Source organism: Syngnathus scovelli, chromosome 6 (genome assembly GCF_024217435.2).
Source record: "Syngnathus scovelli strain Florida chromosome 6, RoL_Ssco_1.2, whole genome shotgun sequence".
In the NCBI taxonomy this organism is placed as follows: Eukaryota; Metazoa; Chordata; class Actinopteri; order Syngnathiformes; family Syngnathidae; genus Syngnathus; species Syngnathus scovelli.
This window is the reverse complement of record NC_090852.1, coordinates 15,288,924-15,309,056: the sequence shown is the minus strand read 5'-3', so window position 1 is coordinate 15,309,056 and position 20,133 is coordinate 15,288,924. Positions and strand designations below refer to the sequence as shown.

Here is a 20,133-nt window from a genome sequence, read left to right as displayed (position 1 = left end):
TCTAAATGTATTTCGATGATTCCTCCGGGAGTGTTCGAGGCATTGCTCAAGATTCTTAGAATGTCCAATACGAATGTAAAAAAAAAAAAAAGCAGTTGTAGGTGTTTACATGTGCTCACCTCCTGCACGTGCGCCATCCTGTGTACTCGAACATTTAAGAAAAAGAAAAAAAAAAAGGGCGTGGCCCCCATCAACCTGCGTTCAAGAGCATCAATGCGGGCCCTGTGCTGGCCGCCCTCATGACGCGCGCGCACGCACGTTAGCCACAACGTTCAAAGCAAAACATGTCAAGAGGCGTTTTTTAAACTCCGGCTTGCAGACATGTTTGAGCGACACACTTGGTGTTTGTACGCTTGCAAAGGCTATTACGCCTTCTGACTCCTTTTTACCTGGAAAAGCCTGATTGATTTCCTTGTCTCCAAATATAAATATTGTTTCATTTGTGTGCTCAACCCATAGCTAGCATTTCGCTCAGCGGGCTGAAATTAGAAAATAAATTGTAAAATAAATAAATACATAAATAAATGCAAAAAATAAATTAAATTAAAATAAATATAATATGTGAAGAAAATGGATAATTTTCATGGAACAAGTTACATGAAATATCTGCAAGTTACGTTGATGATGTGAATCACAAAATGAACATGAAGCCATATTATCCATGACACTTCTTTTTAAACGACTCACTGCCACCAGACGTTGCGGTATGACTCATGTCGTACGTTACTTTTACAATCTACAAACATGACCGGCGGCTGGCATCCTGCCTCAGAACAGAGTTCTTCTCACAGTGGCCTGGTGCACACATACACACATATCTCCATTTGGATCAGTCAAGTACCTTTACCCATTTGGGTTGACGCACTTCAGCCACTTTTCTATTTCGATTTTTTGTGGATGTGCTTTTGGGCTTTGCCACATTTAAACAAAAATGCGTTGAGGTGACCTTGGAGGTTTTCACCCAGAAAGTAACTTTGTGCTTAACTCTGTCACCTCATCGGCATCTACCACAGCATCCATCCGTCCATCTGTCCGCTTATCTTGTTTAGCTCCCAATTACGCAATACTGATTTATAAAATAGGATTTCCCTCATTTCTATCTCCACTGTGTAAATATGACATGTTTGACATGACACATTTGTGAGTTCAGGAATAGAAAGACACGCGACGTATGTTTACATGCACAGATATAGACGTGAACATACAAAGTGTGCCGCCGCATGCACCAGACCCGTGCAGCCCACCTACGTATACATTTTTGGACAGCAAATATTCTCCTTAAAAATAAAAATACAAAGTTTGCTTTGTAAATACTCCATATCAAATCAATAGGAAGTTTTGTTTAATAAAAACGTTCAAGTATAAGTGTGTATATAAAATGTATTTTAATTAAAAATATAATTAATCTGCAATTTTGAAATATTTTCTATTAATTTAGCTGTAATCAATTAACGCATTATTAAAAAATGAAACATTTAAATGTGTAAGATGAATTATTTTATTGACTTACAATGAATAAATTAATACATTATTAAATTACATGCTGTGGATATGAAAAGTTGGGGTTTGAGACCAAGAAAAATGTGTGTGTTCGTGTGTGTGTGTGTATTGGCACAGTCCCTCGCAGTCCGTCAAGTGGGAGGGCCGCATCCTTCTCTTCGGTGGACGTGAATGGACGCTTTATGGCTGTGGGCTGATACTCTACTCCCTAAATTTAAATGTACAAATGTATACGCGTGGATGTGAGACACGCTGACAGCCATGTCTGCTGAGGAATTAAAATGAAGAAGGACCTCGCCTTACACTCCCCCAAAAAATGTCTGGATTGACCAAATATATGCAGCGCCATGATAGGACTCAGTTTAATTGACTCTTTATGCCCCAATAAATCTGGTGGTCTCCCAGATCTTGTGGTCATTTTCGCCTGGCTTTCTCAAAACTGTCATGACCTCTGAACCGGGCTCGATATGCCAACCGCTCGTCCACAGTCTTGATCCTTTGCTGTCTAACAAACACAAAAAAGACAACTTTTGTAAACATTTTGGTCTTGTTGGACTTTTATTGAAATATTGCAATTAAAAGTGCACTTGAAGGTTTCAGACAAAGCTTGAATTAGGATTTTTTGAACGGACCTGTCGACCTCGGTTTCTTCTCCTCTGGAACATGACAAAGACTTGATTATCTGAAGGTGCAGATTCCGAAAACACTGCGGCCTTCATTCCGAATACAGTATTGCAATTTTTTTTTTAAATATCGGTTACATAATATTAGTAACCCGTCCAACCCCCCTACACACACATTTGGATGCAGCTAGGCGGTGATAGAGTATGAAAAGGAAGGAGGGATAATTTACGTTACCAGCTTGTTGAGAACACTTACTTCCTTATGAAGCGGCACAGACCGGCTTCTCATGCCTCGTTGCATGATGGGACCGACGGCCACTCCGCACTTTCTTGACGGTGCGCCAGGCTCGCATTAGCCATACCAGCTAGTCTGGCTGGCATGTGGGTATGTGTCAGTCAAAGAGAAGCAAAAAAAAAAAGAAATGATGGATATCAATGTAAGGGCTTGTGATGAACAGCAGAAATGGTATAGAAAATGGATAGAGGGAAAACAATAATGATAAAAATGAGATAAATATAATATTAATGACAATAGAATTATATGATTTATAATAATGACAATGATAATAATAATGGTAATGACAATAATTATAATCTGTCCATCCATCTGTATCCAAACTAGGGTTGATGCTAACGATTATAATAATATAATACTTCCATATTATAACTATGAAAGATTCATTTTCTCATTTTAAAATACATGGTGGGCCGAGTTAGGCCCGCGGGCCGCCGGTTAGTGATTGACTTTTCGTTGCAGCTCACCACGCTGAGACACTAGGTGGCAGCACCGTCGCGGGGACAGCGGCGCTCTTCCCCCCGGCGGCAGACAGCAAGGTCGGGGGAAGAGTGGTGGTGAGCCGGAGACCGAGTTAGCGCGCCGGTGCTCAACGCGGGGGTGCTCAGAGGCTGTTGAGCCGTTGACCGGACGTGAACTTGTCGCCAGGTTCCCCTCGGGTCCACTTCACTCAGGGAGGGGTCAGAGGGGGGCAGAAACAAGGAAGTGGACGCGGCGGGGTCTCTTTTTACGACCTTTTTGCGGGTAAGTGGTGCTTATTTGAACCAAAAGTCCTTTCAGCCCACCGGTGGCCAATCGTCGGAAGAGAATTGAGTTTAATCGAATTGCGTTTACGTGGCCGCCGTATACGTGGGAAAGCCTCACAAAGAACACACCGAAGACACCCACGGACGCAAGTTGGAGTCAGGAAGTTATGTTGTGAACGCTTTCAGTTCCCACGCTCATTCATTTCGAGCACGGCACAACCTGCTGCGATCAAGTGGGGCTCCCTTTCGTGGGATTTGCCCCCGATCGATTATAAAGCTCACGTGAACCGCACTGAGCGCCCGTTTGAAATATCCAACCGCCATAAGTAAGGATGTGATACCATCTTGAATCCGGATCAAGTGCACCTTAAACGTTACAGTAGTTGACTGCGTGTTACTAATAAAATCAACCACCAAACAGTTTTTCTATGCTGAGTGTAGCTAAGCAGATAGTTCCCGTTTTCAGACGAAAAGTGACCCTGATGAATCATTTGCGTTCTTCGTAGGCTATCTTGAGTTCATGTTGATTAGAAATGAGCTGTGGTGACATCTTGAAAGTTCATTGCTGTCATCTAATCAAGAGTCTCATAAATTTAACTCAGCCTTCCTTCCAAAGACTGTCTCAAAGGTTAAAGACGTTTATTGATCCTGCTTGTAATAAAAACCTGACTTTCTTCAGCCATTTTCTGCATTGGTGAAGTTCAATACATGACTCAACTCATTTCTTGTCCTCTGTTTTGTCGAAAGGAACAAGGATTTCAAATTTGACTCCAGACGGGCATCTCATTAAGTGATTGGGGGACAGACTGACACATTGCTGGCTCCTGTGTTCAAGGTAAAGGCCGAGGTGGTGATGGAGCTTTTATTGTGGTGGCCTTCGTATCATTTAAATCCTCAGATGCGTTTCCATGGAGAGTTCCTCACAGCAGAATCTGTTCTCGAAGGCAGAATTTTTGACTAACGCAGACCCAAAAAAAACCTCGATGGTGACACCAGGGAACATTAGCTGTCATCTTGCTAAATTAGGTCTTGATTTACAGAGAAGCACGACGCTATTTGCGGCTCAGGACGAAAGGAAAATCGAATCACGCTCAAAACTATTTGTATAGAACTTGGATTGTCCCAAGGTAAAGGTCACAAATGCGACCTCATTAAAGTTCATACAGGTATTTATCTCCATTTGTTTTTTATCTCTGCTCAGCCACGCTAGAAGGGACTCTTCGTAGTTTTAGTAGCACTTGTCGTCACCTCAAAGCTAAGTTGGAATGACTTATCTTTTGGTTAGCGTAGCTGCTCTATATACATTTCCCCCACCGATCTTGGCCTGGCCCCCTTCTCACCGTTATTTATAGGCGCCAAGGTCAGCGGCAGATTATTTGAGATATGTCACCGGAGCAACACAGGCAGACCTCCACCAAGGTTGAACTGTTAACAAGTGGTGTGTTTGTGTGTAGGAGGGGGCATTTTGCACAATCAGCAAGTTCTGTATCGTGTGTATTTGTGTTTGGTGTATGCGCTGCACGCAAGACGTCAGGTGACGAAGTCACTCGACTTTGCTGAACAAATGTATCGTTGCAAATAATATGGAAGAATTTTCCGACAAATGAAGTGATTTTGAATTTTTCCCGTGGGACCCAGATGGTCTCACACTGCACGCTCGTTCATGTTGTGCGGGTTAACTCGATTTTCATCCAGGAACTGACTGCCGTGCAGATCAAAGCCAGATTAAATAGCAAGAGTCACATGGTGCAAAAATCTGGTTTGAGGTATTTTTTTTCCTTGTACGCCTTGTCAAGTTCACTCACCTATTTATTTTGTTTTTAATTTTTAATTTTTAACTTTTTATTTTATTTTTTTATTTTCTATTTTTATTTTTTATTTTATTTTTTTCAATTTTTTTATTTGATTATTTTTTCAGTGACCCATATCTATTATCACTCTTAATTTTACGTCCACACGTGAAAACACAGATAAGTCAAGCTGGAACGAAAGAGCTGTAAAAGTTTGGTAGCTGCACTTTTCTTTGTGATTTTCAGCAAATATTTGTGCAAAGCAGGAATTCTTTCACAATGTTAATCAGTGGCGCTTTTCTTCTCTTGCTAAAGTGAAGTTTCGCACGCACGGACGGATGGATGTGGCAACGTTAGTAAAATTGCTCAACTCTTTTTGCTTTTGTGCCACCAGAGGGAACCTGGAAGGAGCTGTGACGTGTCGTATTTTGGGGACGCAACTTTGCTGTCCTCCACACAGACGATGTCTTTGTAATTTCCACAGCGAGTTCCTCGGAAAGCGTGACATATCTGGAAATCAAAACGTGAGCGCGACCTGGACATGTTGCACACGTGATGTCCCAATCCCGTGATGGACGGCGGCCCGACGGCGGGGATGGTCCCAAGCGGGAAGGCGCCGACTTGTCCGACGACGAGGTCGACAAACAGCCAATGGAGGCGGACGTAAAGATCGACATGTTCCGAGAGGAAGATGCGGAAGACGAAGAGTTGGTGAGTTGAAACAGAAGATTTGTCAGGATCGGCCAGCAACAATCCATTCTCCTCTCTTATTTGTTGCCTCCCACGTCACTCACCGGCCAGGCCCCGCCTCTTAAAGCCACACACACTCAAAGTCGCAGCTAGATTGGACAAAAAAAATACCCGACCCTTGAAAAAAAAAAAAAAGTCTAGTCATCTAAATTGAATTTTACGACGGTTGTCGAGTCCTTTATGAGCTGTCACGTTCTTTCCCCTCAGCCGTCCGGGCGACAGATCGTGGTGGGCATCTGCTGCATGATGAAGAAGTCCAAGTCCAAGCCCATGACGCAAATCCTGGAGCGCCTCTGCAAGTTCGATTACATCGAGGTGGTCATCTTTCCCGAGGATGTCATCCTGGACCAGCCCGTGGACAAATGGCCGCTGTGCGACTGCCTCATCTCCTTTCACTCCAAAGGTGGCCTTTGAGTATTTGGCAAAATGAGAATCGGAATTTATTTTATTTATTTACATTTTATTTATTTATGTATTTATTTTTATCTATTTTATTTTATTGATGGTGCAGGTTTCCCACTGGACAAAGCTGTGGAATACGCTCAACTCAGGAATCCTCTTCTCATCAATGACCTCAACATGCAGTATTTCATCCAAGACCGGAGGGAAGTGTACCGCATCCTCCAAGAAGAGGGCATCGAACTACCTCGCTACGGCGTGCTCGACCGAAAGCCGGACAATCCTGAAGGTAAACAAACGCTTAGGGGGAAAAAAAAAATCAACATCATTGTCCCGATTTGTTGAAAGTTAAGCGCTTTTCAGAGTGCAACCTGGTGGAGGCCGAGGACCACGTGGAGGTCAACGGGGAGATCTTCCCCAAACCCTTTGTGGAGAAGCCCGTGTGCGCCGAGGACCACAACGTTTACATCTACTACCCGACGTCAGCGGGCGGCGGCAGCCAGAGACTTTTTCGAAAGGTAAGCTGAAAATATTTCACAATGGATGGCAGGAAGTCGTTATTTTGTTTTCTTTCTCCACAGATCGGGAGTCGTAGCAGCGTCTATTCCCCGGAGACCAGCGTTCGCAAGACGGGCTCGTACATTTACGAGGAGTTCATGCCCACAGACGGCACGGACGTCAAGGTACCGTGGTGGCCCTTTGTGATTTTTTGGGGGATTTTTTTTCACCTCTCTGCAATTCTGTCAGGTGTACACCGTGGGGCCGGACTACGCCCACGCGGAGGCCCGCAAGTCCCCGGCGCTGGACGGCAAGGTGGAGCGAGACAGCGAGGGCAAGGAGATCCGATACCCCGTCATGCTGACCGCCATGGAGAAGCTGGTCGCCCGAAAAGTCTGCCTGGCCTTCAAGGTGAGCGGCCGCGTCGTTGTCCGCATTCTCGACTTGCTTGTGAGTAAATCCCGGTTTGCGCGCTTGTGACACCAGCAAACGGTGTGCGGCTTCGACCTGCTCCGAGCCAACGGCCACTCGTTTGTCTGCGACGTCAACGGCTTCAGCTTCGTCAAAAACTCCATGAAGTATTACGACGACTGTGCCAAGGTGCTCGGGTAAGTCGTGACCTCGCTTCATCCGCACTTTTGATCACGTTAACGGCGAAACTCATTTGAACGCTGTTGCTAACCAAAACAGCAGTCAGTGATTCATATCGTTTGGAGTTAAGTCATGTCATAGAATCTTACTCAGCACTGGATATATTGGAGTGATAAAGTATTTTTCCACTCATCAATACAAAAAAAATTATGTAAAAAAAATTAATTAAACATTTTTTAAATTGTTGCTATGAAAAATTGCATGCACATGTTTTTTATTATATTTTTATTTTTTGTCAAAGCATGCCACTGATGATAAATATTGATAATTTGTTTAGTATCATAATTACGTTCCTAAATAAGTTAACAAGTCTTGTCTTGACTTGCAGGACCTAATTTTTTTTGCGAGCCTCGCAGCAAGTGTGTCGGAATTCATTAGCGGATGCCGCTGACAGCTTTGCGGTTTAGCTGCCTTCTGATTTATTACGTTGTCCCCTCGAGCGCTCTCGTGAACGTGACAACGACAACACGATGTAAACGGAAGCCGCCGCCACGTGTTGAGGAAATTCCTTCGATGCTTTACAAATGATTTCAAAACAAACAAAGCAAGTTGAGTGCAAATGTGCTTTCGGCTTAATTAAGTGCCCCCTTTTTGCCTTCACAGAAACATGGTGATGAGAGAGTTAGGACCCCAGTTCCACATTCCCTGGTCCATCCCGATGGAAGCCGAAGACATCCCCATTGTGCCCACAACCTCAGGAACCATGTACGGACAGTCAGGCTCAAAATAGATTTGCCTGAAATATTATCAAATTATTATATGAAATTATTTTTATTTATTTATATTTTATAGTATAATATAATATAAAGTATTTTATTATATTTCCTACAGAGAATTTATATATGTCTCCCCAAAAGTGCTATTCAAATTTTGGTGAAAATATTTTTTAACTAGAATGATTTTTTTTTCTCCTATAGTGGAGCAACAAAAATAATTATGAAAATGAGAGACTGGTACTTTTAGAGTTTGAACCATCACGCAATTATGGCGCTGGGCTGCTGTGTGTTTATGAGTCTTTTCCTGTAATGTGCTCATTTCAGCTCATTTCCTCTTGTGACAGGATGGAGCTGCGCTGTGTGATCGCCATCATTCGCCATGGCGATCGCACACCAAAGCAAAAGATGAAAATGGAGGTTCGACATCCTCTGTGAGTTCTGGCTGCAAGCTAACTTTTGTTTCTTTTTTTTTTTTTTATTCATATTTGCATTCTTCTGCCCCACCCTCACAGATTCTTTGAGTTGTTTGATAAGTGTGGAGGTTACAAGTCAGGGAAGCTCAAGTTGAAAAAACCAAAACAGCTTCAGGTAAGCTTTGTTTTTTTTTTTTTGTTTTTTCTTACACACTGCTACAAACTGTCACTTGCCCCCTTTTTTATTTTTTATTTATTTTTATTATTATTATAATACAGCTACATTCACTTACCTGATGAAAATAATACAAAATTCTCTTATGGGTGGGAAATGGTGGCAACAAAATCCTTTCTTCATGCTGTTTGATTTAAACACAACCAATGCAGCAACACACGTAGACAGACAATATGCCATTCACTTTATTCATCCTCTTTACTCTTTGCACAAGACAAATAATATTGCGACAGCTGACTTGCTTGAAATAAGAGCGGGCCTTTTCTAGGAAGTGCTGGATATCGCTCGTCTGCTGCTGCTGGAACTTGGCCAACATAACGACTGTGAGATTGAGGAGAAGAAGTCCAAACTGGAGCAACTCAAGACCGTCCTGGAGATGTGAGAACACACGGATGCAAATCTCTGCCGACGTCCCGGCTCATGCCATCATCCACTCATCGCCAAATTGTCCATTCATCATTGGCCACCTTTCGTCCTGCAGTGTTTAATGTTCTCATCTTGTCTTCCCTTTTCTGCTCTGCCCATCCCTCCCCTTATTTCTCCTTTCCAAAAGGGAATCCAGCTTGATTGACACTCAGTACGCATCCTCTCCCTTGTCTTTTTTTTTCCTTTTCAAAAGTTTGCAGATATACTACTTCCCTCCTTCAGCCCACCTGACGTGCAAAATATTAGGAACCCGCATGCGTCCTCTCGTTCCTAATGGTTTGCTCACCTCCCATTAATTATATTTGGCCTTTAACAGGACACACATGCATCCACCCGCGGGAACGTGCACATGTCAAACGTGGAAGCGTGCACGTCGACCATGTGTGGGGTGTCGCCTTTTTGCGTGTGCATGCCGTCCTCGTCACGTGGACTCTAAATCAGCTAATCTCCATCGTTCATCTGGTTGGAGCCAGCTATCTGCGATTAGCGACGAGCAAAGGTCCCAAACTTTTATGGCGCTTAGTGTTTTGAATAGCAGCCATTTGAATTTGCGCTTCAGTCGGACACGCGCAAAGGTGTCATTAGTCGCCGCCACCTGCCAGAGGCTTTTGTTTGAAGCCCACCGCAGTCCGTCCGTCCGTCCGTCCGTCATCATGTGACCCTCATCCAGGCAGCCGCTCGCCTGTTGGATCAGATCATAAAGAAGCACACACTCATTAGTCTGCAGCCTCTTTTGATCGTTAACGCGACACAACACCATCGAGGGTCACGGGAATGCTCCAACTAATTTCATTTACGTGTGTGTGCGTGTGTGTGCGTGCGCGCCATAAATGCATATGACACTGTTTTGCCGCTCTCTCTCCCCCCCGCTCGTGTGTGTTTATTCCCCACCAGGTACGGTCACTTCTCAGGTATCAACAGGAAAGTCCAGTTGACGTACTTGCGTCACGGACAACCTAAAGCCTCCAGCGAAGAGGAAGGTAATGTTGTTGTTCTCACAACAATGTGTATGTAAATTTTTCGACAGCCTCGGCTTTTCATGTCAGATGAAAGAATTTGTAGCACGCAAAAGGCAGGCCGCGTTTATTTTTGTTCACAAGTGAAATGCAAATACGACATCAAGAGAAGCGTGTTGCTTCTCAGAGCAAATCCCGATCGACGTTTAACACACAAAGTCTTTCATGAGGTTTTGCCGTTATTTTCCAGCTCTTGGCAAACGGCAAACACATCACGCACTGTATGACGGCAAATATTTGGCCCGCAAATCCTGAATGCCGTTTGTTGTTCAGACTCCAAGAGGGAGGGCCCGTCTCTGCTGCTGGTCCTCAAGTGGGGCGGCGAGCTGACGCCTGCCGGCCGGGTCCAGGCCGAGGAGCTGGGTCGAGCCTTTCGCTGCATGTACCCCGGAGGCCAAGGTACGGGCCAAACCTTCCGCGCGGATCGGGGAGGGGAATCGGGTTTTTCCTACCGTTGCATCTGTTTGCTTTCAAATCTTGCTGACAGTTTCTTCTCATCCCCATCTGATATGACAAGCTAACATTCAGTTCTCACCTTTCACTTCCAGAACTGGAAAAAGCTTTTTCTCACAAGCGCATTTTTCAGCCACAGACTCTCTGCTGTAAAGCTCCACCAGCAACACACAATTTTTTTTTTTATTCCCCCTTTCCGCCATCACACAGTGTCGCCAGCTATTAACTCTGTTCTTCTCTCCTGGCCGGTCTTTGCTCGGTGTAAACAACTAGCCGGTCGCCACCGGGCCCTCGGCTGCGAGTCCCCTATTGATTTTGGTAAGAGCGAGCTGAGGTTAACGCCGCTCCTCCTCGCCACGCTCTTCATCTTTCCACTAATTGACTTGCTGTCCTGATTTTGAATACGCCTCACTAACGGCTCGCGGATTGCTGTGGATTGTCGCCGCGGCCGAGCGTGTAAAGAAGCAACATTTTTTTGAAGTTTGGCCGCCGGCTGTAAATTTGCTAGCCGTTAGCGTGTTTACAAGTGCGTCTTTCCTCGCGGCCTTCTATCGGTGGTGGAGATTTTCATCAGACTTTTGTTTCCTAATAGAATCATTCAATTAATAACTAATTAAATTAACAAATTAAATTTCTTTTTTGCAAATTTCATCAGACTTTTGTTTCCTGATAGAATCATTCAATTAGTAACTAATTAAAAAATTTAAAATGACAATTTTCATCCGACTTTTGTTTCCTGATAGAATCATTTAATTAATGCCTAATTAAATGAACAAATTAAAAAATTAAAAATTAATTAAAAAAAACAACTAATTAATGAATCTGCTTTAACTCCATCCGGCAAAAGTCCCGACTTCTCCACAGCACTTGAGCTTAGCATGACCTTGACACCCATTTACACAAACATCCTTGTCATTTATGTACATAATGGACGCGGTGGCTGGCCTCTTTAATTTCGGGTTACACATTGAGTCACTTTCATTTCATGACATCACTTAGGCCAAAAGGTCAATGACAAATGTGAAATTCCAGCTACGCACTGATCACGTGACGTTTGAACAAAAGGTGACGCCGTCCGTCCTTTTGTCCTGCAATCAGAACAGCTTTACTTTTTTGTTCGTTTTTTTGGGGGTTATTGTATTAATTTTTTTGATTGATTAATTTTTTTAAATGTATTTATTTATTCATTAGTCTTGACTCTGTACTTGGCAACCCCGCAGGCGACTACGCCGGCTACCCCGGGTGTGGCCTCCTCCGCCTGCACAGCACTTACCGCCACGACCTTAAGATCTACGCCTCCGACGAAGGCCGCGTGCAGATGACGGCCGCCGCTTTTGCCAAGGTCATCATCGTCGCCTCACTCGCGTCGGAACAACACGTTGACGATTCCATTCGTGCGCAGGGGCTCCTCGCTCTGGAAGGTGAGCTGACGCCCATCCTGGTGCAGATGGTCAAGAGCGCCAATATGAACGGGCTGCTGGACAGCGACAGCGACTCATTGACCGACTGCCAGCAAAAAGTCAAAGCCCGGCTACACGAGATCATGCAGAAGGACCAGGACTTCTCACAAGAAGATTATCAGAAGGTGACCGAGGACTCAGATTGTTGTTTTGGTACGTGAAGGTAATTTCTCCCTTTTTATACCCCTTTTTATACCGGATTGCAGCTGGCGCCAACAGGGAGCCCGTCGCTGGTGAACTCCATGAAAATCATACAGAACCCCGTCAAAACCTGTGACAAAGTGTACACACTCATCCAGAGTCTCACCTCGCAAATTCGAAAGCGGCTGGAAGATCCCAAGTCTTCAGGTACCTGCCTGCCTTCAACAAATAAAAGATGGTGTGTGGGCCAATGCCACCAGGGGGCAGTATAATACATGGAAGGTGTTTCAAGGTGTGCAGTATGGCTGCTGCGAGATCAAAGCTAGCAACTTTTAGCCTGTCTAGCATGTTTGCCATTATGTGTTAGCATTGAGCTAACAGACTGCTGCCAAGGTTTGGTTAAATGCATTTCATTTACTTTATTTAGTTTTACAACAAACTTCAAGTGAACTTTTAATGAAATGCATCCTCCACAAGCAACTGACCAGACACCCCCCCCGCAAAAAAAAAAACAGATCTGCAACTGTACCACAGCGAGACCCTGGAACTGAAGCTGCAGCGCTGGTCCAAACTGGAGCGAGATTTCCGCATGAAGAACGGCCGCTACGACATCAGTAAGATCCCGGACATCTACGACTGCATCAAGTATGACACGCAGCACAACTCCTCGCTGGACCTGGACGACACACTGGAGCTCTTCCGCCTATCCCGAGCGCTGGCCGACATCGTCATACCGCAGGTTAAAAGATGCTTTGTGTTCACAATCCAGTTTTTTTCTTTTGTCCCCTACTTTCTTTTTGACAAGAGTCCATTCTTCCACCAAACGAGCAGGAATACGGCATCACCAAAGCCGAGAAGCTGGACATCGCTCAGGCCTACTGCGTCCCTCTGATGAAGAAGATCCAGCTGGACCTGCAGAGGACGCACGAGGACGAGGCTGTCAACAAGCTGCACCCTCTGTGAGACCGCCGCCCGCCTGCCGCGCTGGCACAACGTCACTCCCCTGGTCACATGACCGTGTTGCTCAGGTACTCGCGTGGGGTGATGTCGCCGGGGCGCCACGTCCGCACGCGCCTCTACTTCACCAGCGAGAGTCACGTCCACTCTCTGCTCAGCGTCTTCCGCTACGGAGGACTCTTTGACGTGCGTACGGCTTCCCTTCCACACAATCGTGCTCGTTTGGGACGCAATTTGATGTTGTGTGACTTTGAAGGATGAAAAAGACCAGCAGTGGAAGCAGGCCATGGACTACCTGAGCGCTGTGACTGAGCTCAACTACATGACGCAGATTGTCATCATGCTGTACGAGGACAACAACAAGGTGCTTCGCTTGTTACCGTGACAACACCAAACAGCCGCTTTGACTCATTGCCCTCTTCAGGACCCCTCATCGGAGGAGCGTTTCCACGTGGAGCTGCACTTCAGTCCAGGGGTCAAAGGTTGCGATGACGAGGAAAACGTTCCGCTCGGCTTCGGCTTCCGGCCGGCCTCCTCCGAGGTGCTCGCCTCACGTGGGAGGATTGTCTTCAAAAAAAAGAACAACAAATTGACAACGGTTGTTCTCTGACCAAATCAGAATAAAGACAAAAAGCCCAACCAGGGCAGCCTGGAGGATCTCTCTCAGGACCAAACGGACCAGGCGAGCCAAGTTTACGAGCCAATCAACATCCTTAAACGCTCGCCCATCATTCGCAACCGCAAGACGGGCTCCATGGAGGTAACGTCATCCCCCCCCATTACCCGCATGGCACTTGCAATAGGTTTGGAGTCACGTGTGTGTGTGTGTGTGTTAACGCCGCTTAGGTCCTCTCCGAGACTTCGCTCAGCCAGTCGTCCAAAGGCTGCACGTCGCATCGACTCCACCCTTCGAGCTCGCGCCAGTCGCCCGAAGTCAAAGCAGCCAGCGGCCTTGGTGGGCACCTCTTTTCTCTCTTGTGTGTGTCCGTGTGTGTGTTTTTCTCTGCAGTCGGCAACAACTTCCTCCTGCGCTGTCCCGCTTTGACACCTTTTCTCTTGCTCATAACTGTCGCGTGCATCCCGCTTTGGTGTTCCAAATAGAATTTTCGATTTTGTCTCAGTCATGCAATTGTCTACTTTTAGGTTAGTGTTATATTATATTGAATTTTTTGGGGGTCACATAAATTAGAGCTTATATGGATGCTTAGTTGTCTATTGTCACGTGAGTTGACCTTGTTTGTTTGTCAGCAGCCACGTGGAGGTCAACTGAGCAGCAGGTGTCATGGATGGCCTTCCTCAGCTATTTATATACTTTAGCAGTGAGTGAGGAGCAGACTCCATTTTGGGGTCACCCGGCCCAACCAAGGACAAATCAACTTTTCTACAATAGAGACCTTTCGATGCTTCTCTTGCTTTTCTTCTGCACCTTGCCTGTATGCACTTAGCGGGTTGCGCTCAAACCTGCCCCCTGCAGGTTGCAGAACCAAACAGCAACTTATTTGTTGACACTCGCTGGCTTGTCTTAATGTGGTTATTCACAGCTAACGCTTGTTGTGAATAACAGCAGCACGGGTGTTTGTGTGTGTGGGATGAACTAATGCTCACCCTTCACCCCCCCCCCCTCCCCAACACGCTCAATCCCCCCCCTCCCGCCCCCTCCCGCCCCCTTCCCACCTGGCTTATGTCACACAGGCTCTCACAGCTCAGGCCTCTTCAGCGCCTCCATGCTGGGGGTGTCCAGTAGCGCCCCCAACCTGCGGGACTTCGTACGCACGCACCACCATCACCACCGAAAACCCCCCCTGTCCCCCGGCAGCCTGCCCAGCCAGGTTGGCATGTTTGGTAGGTTGGCGCCGCTGACCTATGTTCTCCTGATTTTTGCTTTTTTTTTTTTTTTTGGGCCAATTCTACTCCACCAAACTGTTCATCATCGTTGTTCGCGTAGCCCTGCAATCAAAGCCCTTCGCCCAAATGCAAATGTGACCCATAACAATCTGTTGGGTAATTAGCGTGGCGGTCGTCATGGTGATGATGGTGCTGACCAACGCCAGATCCGATTTGCACGCGCCTGCTTGGGTTCTCGATTTTGGTTGTACGACGAATGCAAAATAATCCTCACCTGCATCTGCGCGGAAGCCTCAATTGTGCTTTTTTTTTCTTCAGTCTGGGGACAACAAACTGAATCATTGTTACGTACGGACGATGGGCCCGTGAAATCACATCGCTCTCCTCCGTGCTCTTCAGATTTTCACTTTTTGCAGGCCAGTCGCGTGCTTTGTGTCAAACGTTGTCGGCGTTGGCAGCTTTGATTTCCTTCTGCGGCAAAAATGCATGCGCTGCATCCCAGAAGGTGTCATATCACTCGTGTCCACTAGGGAACACTGTTTCCACACCATTCTGGCGCATCTTGTCACTGTCCAGCTCCCCTGGCAGGTGAGCGTTGGCGTGATGTTTTTTTTTTGCGCCAGAAGCTTGCATCAAGTTTGATGCAAAGATTCCATTTCCACTCATTTATGTTATTTGCATGTTTGTTGTTGCAAGTAACAAGCATGTTCAAATAATCATATGCGCACGCTCATCAGTCATCGAAATTAAAAACTATAATGAATGATTGAGACCATTTCAACCCTGTCTCTCGGAATCCACCTTTAGGCTCCTCCTTTTATTGGAGTAACTGTGGCCAAAAAGACAAAAACTCTTTCAACTTTCGATATACGCTCTTTCACGATTTTTGACTGTGAGGATAACTTTCAGGATGCTTATGGTTTTTGGTTGAAGCAACGCTTTCTTGCCGTCCTTTTTCCGGCATGTCCGACGTCCTCCATGAGGAGGCTCAGCATCTTCTTCCTCCCTCTGTGTCTCTCCTGGTGTGTCCAAAAGGGGCGGAGCCTGCAGTAACTCGCCGTTACCTTTCTTATCTCCTCAGAGCTGTTGGCTATGCCGCCAGTAAAGAGATTTTCTGTGTCGTTTGCCAGGCATCCGACTAACGGTATGTCTGCTTTTATTTCTTGTGCTCTTTTTCCACCATTTTTGAGGGAAGGGGTCTTGCATGATTTTTTTTTTTTTTTTTTTTTATGTTGTGTGGATGTGGGACAAAGATTGGTGCACTTTTACTCGCTAACATCACATTGTAAAATAAACCAGGAAAATTACTTTTTTTTATTTTTTATTTTTTTAACTTTCCCAATTTGGTGATTTACCATTTCTGCTTCACACGAGCCACAAAATTGTGAAACTCTTTCACCAAATCAGGCCGCTTTCCTTCAATGTAGCACAGTTGGGACTTGTGGATTCTTGTTTTGGCTTTTCTTTTGTCACACAAGCAGAACAAGAGAAGATGATGTGGTGAGTGTCAGCTGGCTGATTGCTCTTTTTTTTGTGTAAAGATGGCCTTTTTTTGCGTCATGTATTTATGGAAGCCAAAATCATTGCAGGGAGCGAGCTGTTGGTGTCGGCCACCATGTTTGTAGTCTTTTTGACCGACTGCTACAACTTTTGTCAACTTGTTCTCTTTTCACAGTTGAAGTTTGGAGCAGAAAGTTTGATCCATGCACAAATGGGATGACTTTTCATGTTCCATTTGATTCACCCGACCTTTTTGTGCTGCATCCGTGTGTCTCCTCTGTTTTCTCCATTTCTGCCTTGTTGTCAAATAGCTGATCTTTTATACATGCCTTGAAATTTTTAAAAGTTTAAAAATAGGAAAAGAATGTTCTTTGCATGTATGCATGTACTTTGTCCATATTTGATTTTTTTTTTTTTTTTTGGGTCATGCATCTGGTTGCCCATGTGGCCCTCCGGTAGCACTGCTGAAAAATTGCGGCCTCCTCCAGCGTCGATGCGGACACCTGATAAAGATGAATTTGTTCTAAAATGGAATAAGTTTACTTTTACTGTCATTCTCCTTTTTATGCTTTTTATAAGATGCTTTCGTACTTCTTCACACTCGACATGCTCGGAGAAGTCAGAGCTCATGTTAGTCCTCGACTTGCGCCCCCTTTAGGTTTCGAAGGCTGCTCGATGGTGCCCTCTATCTACCCGCTGGAGACGCTGCACAACTTGCTCTCGCTGAAGCAAGTGGATGAGTTTCTCAACGCCGTGTGCGAGAGCGGCAGCGAGGCCCACGCCAAGACCATGAAGGGTACACACACACACGCACCAGTCATTGATTGGCCGACCGGTCAACATGACTGCCACGCTACAAAGTAACCGATGTGCCACAGCGCTGGCGGGACTTTTCGACTCGCAGAGCCGGACGTCGCTGGACAGCCCCCAAGCGCCGGGCTCCGAGCCATCGCTGCAACCGCCCGGCCGGCCTCTTTGGCGTGAGTGCCGCCTTTTGCAGACTCGCCGGCGTTATGATCACGCGTTCATGTTCGATTTTTCTGTGCTTTTCAAGACAAAGAGGCGAGCGTCCCCTCCAGCGCCGTGTCCAGCGCCGGCCCTTCCTCCCCCATCGTGGAGAACCCGGCCCTCAGCTTTAACTTGAGCGAGTGACACACGGTTTCTTGTTTGATGCACTTTAGGATCACTCCCACTTTGTTGACATCGACTGCAGCAATTAGACAGCACCCAAATCTGAACACCGGTTGTGCCTTGAGCTTTTTATTTTGTTTTCATTGTTAGCTGCTAAAGATTCTGGAGCAGCAACGTTTTAACTATTTTTTGTTTTGGAAATGTTCAAGTAGTTTCACAAATTTCCACTTTGGGGAAGTTTTTGCTTTACGTCCAACATTTATTTGAAAATCCAAACATCTTGCTGACAACGACTCAACTTTTTGTTGAGATGAATGTTTAGTTTGCCAGCAATCGAATTAGATGTGATTGTTTTGATTTTCCTGTTCTCAGAATTTTTGTTTTTGCTCACTAGTTTGTATGCACCAATGCTGCCATTCAAAACGTAGACTGAAGCACTGACGTTCGTGTGAACAGAACTAGAACAAAATGTTTGTTGGGTTGATTCAACGGCGAATCGCTTTGGATGTCATGTTTGTTGTCATTGTTTCATGATGTTTTTATTTCTAAAGAAAAGTCAGCCAAAGTGTTAATGTACCAAAACGCAGAAATAAAAGCAGTTCACATTCTTCACGTTTGCCTTCTTTTGGGGGATTGCATAAAAATGGGTCCATAGTGTAGTGGTTAGTACTTAGGGCTCTCACCCCTGTGACCCGAGTTCAAATCCTGGTGGGTCCAAACAAACCTTTTATCATGGAAGAATTTGCGACACAGGGTTAAGGGTTAAGGTTAGAGTTAAAGTGAAAAGTACCACATCCGCAATCACCCCAACTTTCTGATTGGCTGTTTAATCTGTGGCGTCACTTGGACACTCCATTAGATACACCGCCATTTTCAAGTGTACGTAATAACAGGCCACTTTATTAGGAAAATATGGTCAAAGGTTACAGATGTCAAGCTCTAGTCCTCGGGGCCGCATTCCAACATGTTTTCCAAGACTCCCTCGTTAAGTGCACCTGCGTGAAAAGTTTTAGCTCCTGCGGAACGTGAAAGGAGCTAAAACTTTTCACGCAGGTGTGTTTAACGAGGGTAACTTGGAAAATATATTGGAACGCGGCCCCTCGAGGACTGGAGGTCGACACCCCTGGTTTAAGTGAAAAGTGCCACACCCGCCCTCACCTTCACTTTCTGATTGGATGTTTGATCTGTGACATCATTCGGACACACGTTATGCCGACATTGATGTTTTAATTTTGTATTTGTTGGGTTGTAGTTGATGGTGTTATTATAGCGAATGTGTTTGTGTTTGAATAAAAGGTTGAATATATATAGTTAGATACAGCAGTTAACCAAATGTCTGATTTTTGTTTTAATTGGCAAATATAAAAACAAGGAATAAAACACCAGACAAGTTTTAAACACAAATGTTTATTTAAAAATAATAACATTAAAAGTAAATTTCAAACCAGCAATCCAATGTGAAATTGCAGTAGATATATTGGATAACAATATTTAGGCATATACATGCATACTAGTTGTACTAAGTTCATTTTGTTTTTACCTGTCAAATCTGACAGGTGAGCCACGCCTTCATCCATCAGCTGATAAAGACGCGTCACAATCACACCAGTGACACTCTGATGAAGGAGGAAGTACAAGCCGAAACATCTCCGGTAATGCAACCTAAAACATTATGTTTGAGATACATGGATTTGGATTTTGGGCCACAATTTGGGAAGCGCGCTATCCGCGCCTCACGGCAAAAGAACGTTAAGTAGTAATTCGAAACTGGCGTCTAGCATTAATCAAAACATAAAATATAATCAAGCACTGAACATTTTTAGACAACTTTGGCAGTGCCCGTGATTTAGAAAATCATCAGGCATGCATTTAACAATTCCTTAAGGGTCATTAAGCTATTCAGACAATATATCAAAGTGCACAGAAATACATATCAGATCATTAAGTTATTAAAACCTTTGTCATCACCACCTATCAAAAATATCTAGTTATGTCTTCTTGATTGATTTAGTGTGTAGGTATAATTATATGCTTAAAATGTTTCTTTTATTGATTTAACATGTGAATCTACTTGTCTGCTTATGTACTTTATTCAAAGAGGTTTGAGCATATCTGTTTTTGTAGCTAGGCAGGACTTTTTGTCTTTCGACCCCATTTCTTCACTACTTTTAAAGAGCCATTCTGCAGGTCACTACAGGTTGAGAGTCATTATAATTACCGACTACACAGCAAGGCAGCGGGTCTATTGAATGAGTCTTCAGATGTTCAGGTGGGGGGTCACATTCTCAAACAACCCCCACCCAGACGACACTCTTCCTTTGTTCTCGCAGGTGAGATTACTGAGGTTTTACTGTGGGGCTGGGAGTCGAGGCATTGAGGAATGTGGGGGGTGATAGGAATTGAGTTGAAAAATAAACTCAACTGAAAAATAACGTAAAAAGTGATCCCATATCAGGTGAAAACATTGTCGATTTTCCTTTTTCGTAAATTGAACACTGGTGCAACAATTGCATATCAGAGAATTATAGTCGCGATTTGTGGCGCAGCAGTGATTGTCATTTCCTTGCTAAACCAAGCGACAAGAAAAC

General features: G+C 44.8%; 1 protein-coding gene and 1 long non-coding RNA gene across 6 annotated transcripts; one reads left to right on the top strand and one right to left on the bottom strand.

The window, feature by feature from the left end:
* Positions 1 to 1,548: 1,548 nt before the first annotated feature.
* Positions 1,549 to 3,024, bottom strand: LOC125970538 (uncharacterized). The gene is made up of 3 exons (XR_007482125.2): positions 2,886 to 3,024; positions 2,380 to 2,497; positions 1,549 to 2,005 (listed from the first exon to the last, which is right to left on the bottom strand). It is a non-coding gene; the product is annotated as an uncharacterized lncRNA (long non-coding RNA).
* Positions 2,944 to 18,153, top strand: ppip5k1b (diphosphoinositol pentakisphosphate kinase 1b). 5 transcript variants are annotated; one of them, XM_049722902.2, is made up of 31 exons: positions 2,944 to 3,162; positions 3,912 to 3,999; positions 5,349 to 5,665; positions 5,912 to 6,107; positions 6,216 to 6,392; positions 6,467 to 6,621; positions 6,685 to 6,786; positions 6,851 to 7,012; positions 7,088 to 7,209; positions 7,856 to 7,957; positions 8,313 to 8,399; positions 8,481 to 8,556; positions 8,885 to 8,994; positions 9,937 to 10,022; positions 10,332 to 10,457; positions 10,785 to 10,829; positions 11,732 to 11,853; positions 11,914 to 12,096; positions 12,178 to 12,319; positions 12,628 to 12,851; positions 12,944 to 13,071; positions 13,141 to 13,255; positions 13,326 to 13,433; positions 13,494 to 13,610; positions 13,689 to 13,829; positions 13,916 to 14,024; positions 14,762 to 14,911; positions 15,996 to 16,058; positions 17,073 to 17,210; positions 17,293 to 17,394; positions 17,469 to 18,153. In XM_049722902.2, the coding sequence occupies exons 3-31, from the start codon at positions 5,510 to 5,512 to the stop codon at positions 17,564 to 17,566; spliced, it is 3,642 nt and encodes a 1,213-aa protein (XP_049578859.1). In that variant the 5' UTR covers positions 2,944 to 3,162; positions 3,912 to 3,999; positions 5,349 to 5,509; the 3' UTR covers positions 17,567 to 18,153. The 5 variants fall into 5 exon arrangements, with proteins under 5 accessions (XP_049578859.1, XP_049578861.1, XP_049578863.1 ...); XM_049722904.2 differs by lacking the exon at positions 14,762 to 14,911; XM_049722903.2 differs by lacking the exon at positions 10,785 to 10,829 and having other exon boundaries at positions 2,945 to 3,162.
* The last annotated feature ends 1,980 nt before the right edge of the window (positions 18,154 to 20,133 follow it).

Coding starts and splice junctions, on each gene's coding strand:
- ppip5k1b (XM_049722902.2), top strand. CDS start 5,510: ATGTCCCAATCCCGTGATGGACGGCGGCCCGACGGCGGGGATGGTCCC. Junction 6,393..6,466: donor AAAGCCGGACAATCCTGAAG/GTAAACAAACGC, acceptor AGCGCTTTTCAG/AGTGCAACCTGGTGGAGGCC. Junction 17,395..17,468: donor GCCCGGCCGGCCTCTTTGGC/GTGAGTGCCGCC, acceptor GTGCTTTTCAAG/ACAAAGAGGCGAGCGTCCCC.